The sequence below is a fragment of the Acytostelium subglobosum genome (genome assembly GCF_000787575.1).
Source record: "Acytostelium subglobosum LB1 DNA, scaffold: scaffold55, whole genome shotgun sequence".
In the NCBI taxonomy this organism is placed as follows: Eukaryota; Evosea; class Eumycetozoa; order Acytosteliales; family Acytosteliaceae; genus Acytostelium; species Acytostelium subglobosum.
The window spans coordinates 1-12,309 of record NW_012236478.1 but is presented as its reverse complement, the minus strand read 5'-3'; the positions used below and the strand labels follow the sequence as shown (position 1 = coordinate 12,309).

At 40.3% G+C, this 12,309-nt stretch overlaps 5 protein-coding genes across 5 annotated transcripts; 3 read left to right on the top strand and 2 right to left on the bottom strand.

Annotated features, from left to right (window-relative positions):
* Positions 1–681: 681 nt before the first annotated feature.
* On the top strand, positions 682–1,730 carry SAMD00019534_126230 (hypothetical protein; the record flags this gene model as incomplete). Its single annotated transcript, XM_012892155.1, has 4 exons — positions 682–943; positions 1,011–1,028; positions 1,098–1,376; positions 1,453–1,730. 4 exons carry the CDS (start codon positions 682–684, stop codon positions 1,728–1,730), a joined length of 837 nt encoding a protein of 278 aa, XP_012747609.1.
* Positions 1,731–2,736: 1,006 nt separating this feature from the next.
* On the top strand, positions 2,737–2,886 carry SAMD00019534_126220 (hypothetical protein; the record flags this gene model as incomplete). The annotated part of the gene is made up of 1 exon (XM_012892154.1): positions 2,737–2,886. The coding sequence occupies one exon, from the start codon at positions 2,737–2,739 to the stop codon at positions 2,884–2,886; it is 150 nt and encodes a 49-aa protein (XP_012747608.1).
* A 236-nt stretch (positions 2,887–3,122) lies between these two features.
* On the bottom strand, positions 3,123–3,647 carry SAMD00019534_126210 (hypothetical protein; the record flags this gene model as incomplete). Its single annotated transcript, XM_012892153.1, has 1 exon — positions 3,123–3,647. A coding segment is annotated over one exon (525 nt), but the record flags the coding sequence as incomplete, so codon positions are not given.
* Positions 3,648–4,606: 959 nt separating this feature from the next.
* SAMD00019534_126200 (hypothetical protein) lies at positions 4,607–6,118 on the top strand (the record flags this gene model as incomplete). Its single annotated transcript, XM_012892152.1, has 1 exon — positions 4,607–6,118. A coding segment is annotated over one exon (1,512 nt), but the record flags the coding sequence as incomplete, so codon positions are not given.
* A 547-nt stretch (positions 6,119–6,665) lies between these two features.
* On the bottom strand, positions 6,666–7,535 carry SAMD00019534_126190 (hypothetical protein; the record flags this gene model as incomplete). Its single annotated transcript, XM_012892151.1, has 1 exon — positions 6,666–7,535. A coding segment is annotated over one exon (870 nt), but the record flags the coding sequence as incomplete, so codon positions are not given.
* Between the last annotated feature and the right edge of the window lie 4,774 nt (positions 7,536–12,309).

Below are 12,309 nucleotides of genomic sequence, written 5' to 3'. Positions count from 1 at the left end.
TAGTAGGAAATGAAAATTCATTAATTTTTTTGATGATCAAAATTTGGACTTTGATCATCAACAATTTTCAAATTTMMAAGAATGAACTTGGTTATTTTTTTTTTTTTTTTTTTTTTTTTACCTACCACACACCATAATGATCAAACATGAAGATTCGACGGAATCACCATTTTCACAACTTTTTTTGGCGCGAAGACTATGTTAGCGAGACCTGGCACTCACTCATACACAAGTCCTTTATTTGGGAGGGGGAGATCATATTCTCTATTGCTAGCTAGCATCAACAGGATAGATACAAAATTATTAACAAATAAAACATACATTGCATATAATATATAATGTTGGGAGAAAAGCGAATACTAGAGAGAGAGGTGTTGACGACTATATCACCTTCACTGAATGGCAAGACGATGACTTCTACGAATGGTCCCGCATTCAATTTGGCAAGGACACATCCGATCTTCTGAGACAGCATGAAGTAAGCGCCAATGTGTTCTGTGACTACACAGAGGGCGAAATCTCATCACATATAAATTTCATCACATATAAACTCCATCACATATAAATTCCATCACATATAAACTTCATCACACATAAATATCATCACATATAAATTTCATCACATATAAGTCACATCACATATAAATATTTATTGCTTCAACAGCAAAGCCTTATTAGAGAATGGATAGTGATTCCTTGTATCGTTATTTCGATGGCACAGGACACAAATGCACACAATACTTCATGAAGAATGTTGTTAACTACGAGCTGAGACCATTGAACAGTAAGCAGGTTGTATGGAACAAGCTCAACAAGACCTTTGTTCCAAGAGAAGATGATGTGGATGACATCATCAGAACCCATCACATGGGACAGGGCGTTCACCTTCACCGAGGTGTCCTGGCCACTGTCACATCAATATCTCATCTCTACACCATTAACAGTATGTGCCACATCTCGATGATCGGCATCCTCTTCGGTATATATACCCACACTCACTTATTACGCAGACATCAACGTTAGGGTCCGTATGTTCATCAAGCTTTGTAATACTTGCCATGGTAGATCAACGCAACCTACTCCGAATCAACACACAGAGCCCTTGCAACAACAACAACAACAACAACAACAACAACAACAACAACAACAACAACAACAACAACAACAACAACAACAACAACCTGCCCCATCGCCAAACGAGGGGAGCAGCGACAGTAGTTGTAACCCCTCATCACCAATTGATCAAGACTCCATGGAGAGTGACAACACAGACGACGAACCGGAACATGGCGAGGACGATGCTGATAAAGATGATGATGACGACGACGAACCGGACAATGATCCGATCTGCGCATATGGGGAACGTTCCATGTCGGGTATGTACTCAGTGCGACAAATCTCTACAAGGCCCAAGGCTATAGCCATCTAATATAATCAATCACACCACCCCAGAAAAGGACATTCTCATCCAGAGAATCCACAATATGCTCAGGTTAAAGGACAACAACGCACTAAGAGTCTTTTCCTTACCAACTTTCAACCACAGATCAGCCAATGAACTTAGTGCCCTTTCAAAGACCTACAAGAAATACTCGCTGTTCCTGCACCCGGATAAGAACACACAAGGCACAACAGCCAAGCAACTAGCTCGCATACAAGAAGCATTCAAGTTCATGAAGAACGCATACGAATCATTGATCACTGGATATAAGACCATTAAAAGGGACTAATCTTTATGCGGGCACATTTTAAACCCAGATTGTTCCTACATCCTCATTGTGCGGGAACATTTTAGACAAAGATTGTTCCCACTTCAAATTGGGGGGGGGGATAAATTGCATTTGGTTTATTCTCGCATTATTTATATAAATGCGGGAACATTTTAAACACAGATTGTTCTCTCAGCAGGGTGACCGCTCCCAGATGCAGCAGGGTCAGAGAACGCATGGACTACTCGATCTCCCTTTGGCCAACAACATGCCAGACGATTACAATGTTGACCTCTGTATCAAAACCTTGAATGGATTCGTCGATGCAGGCTTCTAGCTCGATGTATTGAACGAAGCAACCAGGAAGATCCACATCAGTCACTTGCTATCCAGGTCTTGTCTCATCTTCAACGCACTCAACCGTGATGTTGGCCCGCCAATCGCTCGCTCGTGTCTCTGCCGAATCCCCACTGAACGCCTTCACCAGCAACACAATCCTCCAGGGTATTGCCGATTACATAATCATCTTCATCAAAGACATACCTCTCTGTGTGGTGGAGGTCAAGCACCAGCAATTCGACAAAGGATCTCGACAGGTCATTGGAAGCGCACATCACATCTTTTTGTCTCGTGGTCGAGACATCAAGGCTGTCTATGGTATCCTGACCGATGGCATCACGTGGCAATTCCAACAAGTACTCCCGATGGATCTGTCAACACCACAAAGCTTGTCCACCCGTGCAAAGGTGAATTCAGGTGGACCGGTGACATGATCAAGGATACACTTGCCCGTGTATGTGCCCTGCTGGATAAGATCAAAAGGGACATCACTGACGATTCGACAAAGACGACAACAATAACACAATGAACATCATTCATGCATCCATCTTTGCTCTCGCTATAGTGTATGGTAAAGAGACCGAGGCCAGCATGGGGGATGTTGCTCGTCTTCACTTCGAGTGAGTGGCACTCACGTAGATGTTTGTTGCAGAAGGTCCAACACTTGGTCAGCGTTCCACAATGAGCAATGAGCCACTGTGCAGATGTTGAGCGAACCGTGGAGAGTGATCAGCTTCTTCATCCTTTTGATAGCAACTTTGACAGAGCCGTCGGTTACATTGTGTTTGAGGGCGATCATCCTATATCCATCTTGTTCAGCGAGTGGCAACAGTTTTGAAATGAAGGACTGTCCATGCTCATGGCTCATGATGCCTTCACCTATTGAGGCTGTTATTACTATACTATACTATAGATATACTATCCACTACTGCTTTGTCACCACCACCTCGTCGCGGCTCCCGGGCTTCGCCCTCCCGCCGACTCCGTCGGTGGAACAAAACTAATTACTTGATAGTTTTATTATTAATATTATTTAGTAATTAGTTTGAACGTGTTGTATTTAATTAAAAGTTAAGTTCTAACAGTTCTTCGCTTCGTCTTGGTGATGTCACGCCACTTGTTCTTGTACCTTTTGTTGACCCACCGTTCCATTGCATTTTGGCGTGCCATTATTCTGCTACATTGGGCCATGGTGACGTCTTGGTTCGCGTCTTCCATCACAATCCCCCCATCGTTGCAATTGTTATTGTCCTCATCCTCCTCTTGGATAGTTGCCTTCAAAGGATGATTTAGGCGGCTACTCTTAAATTGATTAACGTCATCAAGGGTTTGAGCTTCCTGGCCATGGATGACTCCAACATTGTGGGACATTATCGCACTTCCACGGCCAACAGTTAGCTCACAATCGATTGCTACAGAATCTATAGTTTGTTTTTTCGCATCATATTGTTGATACCATTTTGCGAAAGCTGAAAGGATGTCAACGCATTTGCTTTCTCGCTGATCCAGTGCAGGTTCTTCAAATTCGAAGGTGGAAACTCCACCGTGCCTTGGATTATTGATTATAGTAATGAACACCGATAGTAGTTTGTTCTCCATATCACGCGCATCGTGATTGTAGGATTTTCCTTGATATTCTTGATTGGCTTTGATTGGGTAGTAGCACCAGGCATAAGTATGGATAAACGTATCCTTAGCTCTGTGAGCATTGATACGGTCTTGTACACTAAGAGTTGACATGCCAATGTACGAAGTAACAAGATATGTATCACCTTCTGTTATGATAGGCTGAAAAAAAATGTACACTCCAGGGTCATTGCTATTTGAATCTGGTTGTGATGTGCGTGGGGCACATGTCCATCCATTTCGGAATAATTGTGGCTTATTCGTTACTGGAACACCTGAAAGAGGTAGAACAGAGTTGATTTTTATGCTGATTGCTACTGGTGAGATGATAATAATGAGTGATATAAGTAGTGTGATACTCTCCAACGATCTCATTGTGTTGTGTATGTATGTGCTTGCTTGGTTGGGTTCACACTGAAAATTGACAACTGAACATCTTGCTTGCTCACCTCTTTGGCACAAATATGAAATATGAAATTAAATTTAAATTTAAGAATTTGGAGTAGAGAAAAGTTGAACAAAAAAAACCTCGTCCAAAACTTAACTTCACGGCGGGACCTATCCTTAATTCGCATCTGCACACAACACAAATAACATAATTGCGAACCATGTTCACACTACTACCTGTTTATATATTAAGAGTCGTAGTTTCGCATCTTGATTATATTGACATAATATGTTTTCTCCTCGTAAACAGAAATATCTTTATGTTACATAAGAGTATAGCACCATCATTGAAGCTCCAAGTCTTATCTTCAAGAAAACAACTAAACCCAAGAACATTCATACACCTTACAAATTGCGGTCGCACCGATATACCACCGAATGCATGCTTCAGAATACAATATGGCACGCCACAAAATGTTCAAATTCCCTCATCAATCACAGATTTGAAGGTGTCGTTCTACCCTCAACCCTTCCATGTTGTGTACATACCACAGTCAATTACACAACTATCATTGGATCATCACAATGAATCACTTCAAGCTGGACATATACCACAATCAGTTACACAACTATCATTTGGTGATTTCAATCAACCACTTCATGTTGGACATATACCACAGTCAGTAACACACTTATCATTTTGTGGTTTCGATCAACCACTTCAAGTTGGACATATTCCACAATCAGTAACACATTTATCGTTGGCTGCTTTCAACCAACCACTTCAAGTTGGACATATTCCACAATCAGTGACACATTTATCGTTGGCTGCTTTCAACCAACCACTTCAAGTTGGTCATATTCCACATTTCGTGACTCAATTATCATTTGATGATTTCAACCAACCACTTCAAGTTGGACATATTCCACAATCAGTAACACAATTATCATTCCTTCTCTTTTATCAACCACTTCAAGTTGGACACATTCCACAATCAGTGACACAACTATCATTTGCTGTTTTCGATCAACCACTCCAGGTTGAACATATCCCACAGTCAGTGACACAACTATCATTGGATAGATTCAACCAACCACTTCAAGTAGGACATATTCCACAATCAGTGGCAGAGCTATCGTTGAGTAAATATTCTCGACCACTTCAAGTTGGACATATTCCACAGTCAGTGACACAATTATCATTTTCTCTCTTCAATCAACCACTTCAAGTTGGGCATATACCAAAGCATGTAAAACATCTAACTTTTGGTGGTTGCTTTGATCAACATCTCACAACAGAATATATTCCATCAGTTACGTCGCTATCGATTTATTCTACTGTATTCTCCCCCAAGAATTTCAGTTTGCATGATCACAAGTGTCTCAATGAGCTCACTGTTATTCACTGCGTCGGCCCATCCATCCCACCCAAACACTGGAGAGACCAGGATCGAGCTCCACCATCATTCTTGGACCATAATACTGACTCTATTGTCAGGATGTATGGACTTTCACATCTCATCATCAAAGTCATGCCAAACTACACAATAAGCAAAATGGACGAGTGCGTCCCTCCCTCTCTTTTGCGCTTACTTAAGTCGATCACAACAATTACTCTGCAAATCTTCCCCCCCAATGGATTCTCCATCGTTAACCACGACTTTGAGACGACTTGGAGGTTATCTGATGATGAGACAGGACTTTTTTTAACTAGCACCCGTTCAGGTTGTGACGGTGGTAACGGAGTTGTATCATTTTGGAAATTTCTGGAAGCCTGTGCCGACACTGCTAAGCCACAGGCCAAGGTCCATCATACACATTCTGCGAAGCTGTCATCTAAACCCCGGATTACCAAGTACCCATCAGCAGCCACTGATCATGAAGCCGTAACTAAACTCAGAGAATTCATGGATGGAAAGACGATATCTCAGATGTCCAGGCTAACAAAGGACAAGTTGAGTCAATATCTTACAACCATGGGAATACCAACGACTTCGGATACCAAAGCCACCAAACTCAAACTGGCCAGAGAGCTATCAAAGGCTTTAAATGGCAAACAATAATAGAACAGTGGAGCGACCGCCCTTCTTCGGACTCTCATAGGCATTATTTGAATTGGCACCTGTCACCGTTTGAAGGGAAGGACTGAGGACTGTGTGTGCGATTTTTTCTGTGACTGCTATTGTTAATATAGATACTGCACCTCTTTGTTACCACCTTTTGTCGCGGGTGGCTCCGGGCCACCCCCTCCCGCCGACTCCGTCGGTGGGACAAAACTACTATTACTGATCGCTCTTATATATAAGAGTTCCGTTCCTGGGCTGGGATCAGGAATGCGAAGAGCCTTTTCCAATGCTTTCATTTATTATTCAAATACATCTATCATAATCCAATTATCTATGACCACTACAACGCACCAATGTCATCCGAGTGGGTGGATGTCCCTCCAACGTACTTGTCAAAGTTGCTACCAAAAGGATGAAAAAGCTGGTCGCCCTTCACGGCCCACTCAACATCTGTACAATGGAAGAAATTAAATAAAACAAGCCACTGCCCTTTATGCTTCAATCCGTTTCCAACAGAAGACGATATTATTTAATCTTAATCATCTTCATGACTGCATACATAAATTGATTGCTGAGAACTGTTGGCGTGATATAAATGGAGAAATCCAATGTGGAAGGGGGATGAGGACATAATGACCACGGAGAGATCATCCAACATTCTTGATTGGATTGTGTATTGGCCATTGAGATCAATTGTGACAGTGGATGCTGATTTAAGTATTGATGTCATACCGGGAGGTGGACGTAACATAACATGTGATGGGTGGAGAAACTCTTTAGATACATAGACAATTATTTCTTTGAGCTTTCTTGCAGGTGGTTTTTGAAATATGGAGGGGTTGTGCAGAATCAAAGTATGGATGTTTGGACAGTCATCAAAGAAACCATCCAAATTGTGAGGATATCGCTCACCTATAACCAAATGGGTTACGGATGGAATCGCCTCTGGTTGTATCAATTGAGTGTAAGCAGTGGAGAAACTGAGCTTAGTCAAAGAAGGAGGAAGGACACCCTTGTTGAGGGTTTGATTGAAGCGTAGACCAAAGGATATTTCCGTCACTGACGATGGAAAACATCCCTCAATTATCTTTTGGTTGAAGAGGTTTCCAAACGATATTTTGACAACAGAGGACGAAAGAATGTTGGAAGAGATATGCTTATTGAATATGTCTCCAAATGACAAATGTGTGACCGAGAGAGGAATGAACGTCAATATGTCTTGGTTGAACTTTGGCAAAGTTAAATGCTTGACAGAGTGAGGGATAACAACATCGTTGCATTTAAAGTCGATCGACAGAGTGACTACAGATGTTGGAATGCATCCAGAGGGAATTGGGTGGCGACCAGATGAAAGATTCAAATTAGTCACTGAGAAAGGTATCATTCCAGAGTTGATTTCACCATTCATCAATAGCTTGAGCTTGGTAACGCAGGGGGGGATATGAATTTCTTGTGAGTTGAAAGTAAGCTGCAGTTTGGTCACAGAAGTTGGTATGCATCCTGGTAAAATTGGTTGGTGATAGTGTTGTCCAAGCTTGAGTTTTGTAACTGATAAGGGGATGATTGAAGGATTGATCTCCACATTGTAATTTTTGCCAAATTTGAGTGTTGACACGCTGTTGGGGATTGATCCAGGTAGTAGGGGATGTGTCTGTGCTCCACTCAATGAGAGTTTGGTCACAGAATTGGGGATGGCACCAGGATAGAGTGGTTGATTGAAACGAGAAGCTTGTTTGAGTCCAAAGAAAAGCTCTGTGATTGATGGAGGTATAGAACCGGGTTCGATTATTTGATTGAAAAGCAAGCCAAAGGTCAATTGTTTGAGTGAATGGGGCAGAGTGTCGGGCTTGAGGCCAATATTGGGATATTTTGGGTGATAGATAATTGATGTTGGTTTAGAAATGGTAACATATGTACTATAGGAAATTTTGTTAAGGTATGCATTGCTTCCAATAAGATTACTATTTCTATTGGTCTTTTGTAATTTCTCTGTTGTTTGGGGTGTTTGTATGATTGTAAGTAAATTTGCTCATAAACAACCTGTACTACTGGCTACTACTTTACTTTACTTTACTTTACTTACTTATTATTGAGCGAAGTGTGAACGGGGAGAAATTGACAACCTGTTGTTGAAAAGCTAAGTAAACATGTTTGCAACAAAGAATAAAGCAAATCTGGTCTATTGGAGAAAGTAGACACATAACGAGAGAGAGGATATTGTATGTTAATTGATACAACATTTTGGCAATGAACGAGGCACCTGAAGCAAATAAAATAGTTGGTTAGTGTGTAGATAGAATGTAATGATTTATATGATATTAAAACAGTGAACAGTGTTGTGTGTTGGATGTAAAAGGAGATCGTTCATGAATGATGTATGTATGTGTATGTATGCAGTGCGAAAAAAGCTAAGTAAAAAAAAACAATCTCAACATTCCTGATGGCAAATCAATTACAAACAAATCTGAATCATTGTGGTCGCTTAGATTCAAATTTTTTTTAATTATTTTTGATCACTAAAATGAAATGATCACCAACCACTATGTCTGTGCAGGTGCTTTTCGATGCACCTTTCTTTGTGTTATGTTTGTATTTTATTAGTCAGCTCAGGAAGATAGAGATAGATAATGGTGTCTCTCTTGTCGAACATAATAAGACTCCTATCAGTCGTATTACTCATCAACAGTGCAATCTCTTTAACGCCGAAAATATATTCTGCGTTATACTGCGATAATTCTATTAAAAATGTTGCCCCTGGGTGGCACTGTGCCGCCGCATCTGGTAAAAGTGGAGATCCACACGGCGTTCCGACATCAGAAGTACCTGGAATCTACATATACTTCGAACCAGTATATTTAGATCTTATAGAGACCAACTACTATTATCTCACCACATACATTGGAAGTGCTTCAAAAGACATCAATGGACGATTGGGTGCTCATCGAAACAGCGAAGAGGATCTCGAATTTCAACAGTTCAGTACCGTGGATAATCTGGTCGTCTGCACATTTCCATTTTCTGACACCAATGGTCCAAAAGGCCTCGTGGATTACGATGTTTTTGATGTAGAATCCAAGCTGTTGTCAAAGTTCGTCACAATTGCAAATAGCCCAAAACTTGGCGGAACGCCTTTTGTTGAGGATATAACTGGCAATTTTGGAGACAAGCGCTTTTACAAATACGGCTCCAATGATCTGCCCGTGGATATACTCGAATCTTTCTCCCAATGGTACTACAATTATTACTTTGGCACTGACAACAGCATTAATGCCAAATCATCGAAAAACGATCATGTATACCCGTCCAAACTACAAAATCCTTTAGAAACTATTGACAGTGTACCCATTCCAACTGTCAAAGGAACCACGAAAATGGTTTGTTTTCCTTTTGGTGATGAACAAGACAAACTCGATATGTATCAAAGCGACCAAGATGTTGCTGAAAGAGTCACAGAACTTCAGTCAATGCAACAATCTGAGACTCAGAAAGCGATCAATATAGGTTGTAATGTCGATTGCTGCCCTACATCTTCAAAGAGTCGAAGAAGAAGTACAATTGATGGAACTATGATGGAAAGCGGATCGCATTGGCTTAGGAAATACTGCAACCTTGCATATAAACAAGAAACATATACAAAAACGAAGGGTGCCGCACAAACAACAAAGAGGAGGTGGCGAACAGTGACAAAATAAATACAATAACGACGTAACATATCGTCAGATGGTCATCAAAGTATCTTGTGTTTAACTTCACTGTCCTTCAATCAGAGCCAAAAATTCAAACTCCTTCTAATCCAATCTTCTTCCCAGCAGGTGTGACACACACCATTCAGATCATTGTTCGCTCAATCTCTCCTCTCCATTATTCATTTTGGAATTTCGCAACAACTTCGCCAAATGAATAACATTGTTTGTACTGTTAGATACGTGAGCTGTATTTGATACACACAGATATGTGTGTGTGAATGATGTCATGTTGTTCACTCAATACTCATATCACTCCTTCACACACACAAGTATGATCGTACGCTAGTACGCTCGTACGTACGCTCGTACGCTCGTACGTACGCTCGTACGCTCGTACGAAAGTTTTTGGCACCAACAAAACCCTTTTTCCTTTTTTTTTTTTAACACTTAACACTAACACAACCAATTATAAATCTGCCCTTGAGCCAGCGGAACTTTGCTAAGTAAGCAGGCAGTCTGGCGTATGTTGGTACAACGCCCTACCATGAGCAACCAAGCTCAATATGGACTGGACAAAGATGCAGTCTACAAATGATTCAAATTGCGACACCCTTGGATTGATGCTGATGATCACAACAGTGCGCTACATAGTATATGTCTTCAGGTAGGGTCGATCATGTATCTGTTGTCCCGTATCTGTTTCGTCTGTGTGTATGTGCAATTATTATTAATGATTATGATTATTTATGATTTGGATATTTGTTGTTTGAACTACATGTCTGTTCAAATTTTTGGTCAAAACACATTTAATTAAGTATTTGAGCCTTTAATAGTGCTAGTGAATAGTGGCGAGCTATTGTTGCTTGCTCCTCTTCCCCACCAACTGTATCGACCATCCTATTGTCACAGATATGAGATATGCAGAGCCACAACAACAATGATAGGATTGCAACAACGACAATGAACTACAAGATGAAGCGATATCCACATTATTCATTATTTGAAGCATCGAAGCAACTTCACTCGACTTTACTGACCATGCATCGTCCGATCGCCGCCACTCATACAGATTAACTTCCGAGACTTGACTACTGACTGAATAACTGTCTTGTTGTCGGATACTCACTTTTTGGATGCATTGGCCACGCGATAGGTGATCGAACTTACTAACTAAGATTAACAAGGTCGTCAATGAACTTACTAAGATAAGGTTGCCATGATATGTAGCTGGAGAACGTAGGACCACGATCGTACAGGTACTGGATGCTGCTTGAAGGCTGGCTGGCGTACAGTGGACAAAACAGATACGGACACGTATTAGTATAAAACTGCACCTATATAAACTACACTAGTATTATACATTACATAACTGTCTCCTCATCGATCATACAATCATTTATTACTTATTACTATTACAGATTAATCACACATCACTTTATAGTTATAACTCTATTTGATTTACATATAGTCAATACCATTCGATTGCACTTGTTGTGTACTTTACATTGATGTCTATCATCATATTTATACGATCATTTATTACAGATAAACACAGAACGAGGGTAGCTTGTCGACTGTTTCGAATAATATCTATCTCAACTTTGACACCTGATCCACAATCAATCAACATGGTGTCATTTCGCTCCACAAATCATATAATACTAGGCTGTTTTGACTCTATAATTTGTTTTGCTCCAATCACTCCCCCACTTTTATAAATTATATATATATAATTTATTCACCCAGCCAAACCAGTAACAAAAAAGTTGGCAAGGTGTGTGTTAGAGGTGGTGGCGGAATGTTTTTGGATTCAAAAAGCGTCGCAGACCACATAATACTGGCGCTTTTTGACTCTGATACAACGCCACACAGCTGATTCATTCTATCAATTTTGTTTTTCTTTATTTGTAATTACAATGTCACAAAACCAACAACAACTCTACATCAGCCAAAGTGATAACATATATGAATATGAGCATTGTGAGAAGTATTATTATAGTATACAGAGATAGAGATGTCATTTTTTATATATTTTTTTTTATATATGTTGCGCAGTGTGTTGTATTGGATGAATGAACAAATGAAATGGCAAGTGATTGCTTACGCCTCACTGCTGTCGCACAAAACGCGCGCAAAATAAAACAACACACAAAAGAAAATAAATAAATAAAAAATGTGCCAAAGCAACAAGAGGCAACCACGCACGCAGGTATCAATCACTGCACCCACCCCACGAATTCATTTCATTTGAATTTAATAATATTTGTAACTACACATATTTTTTGCACAGAAAACAAGTAATTGATTTTAATATTACTCTCAACTTACATTCGAAGAATAATTTGGTTACTTTATGACACAATTGATGTTTAATATTTACTCTTAATAAGCAGAAGCATCTTCTCACTTCAAAAACTCATCGCACCGTCACTGAAGCACCACTTTGGAGCTATACCATCATCATCACAACAATCGACAGGGAAGAAAGAAAGCCTA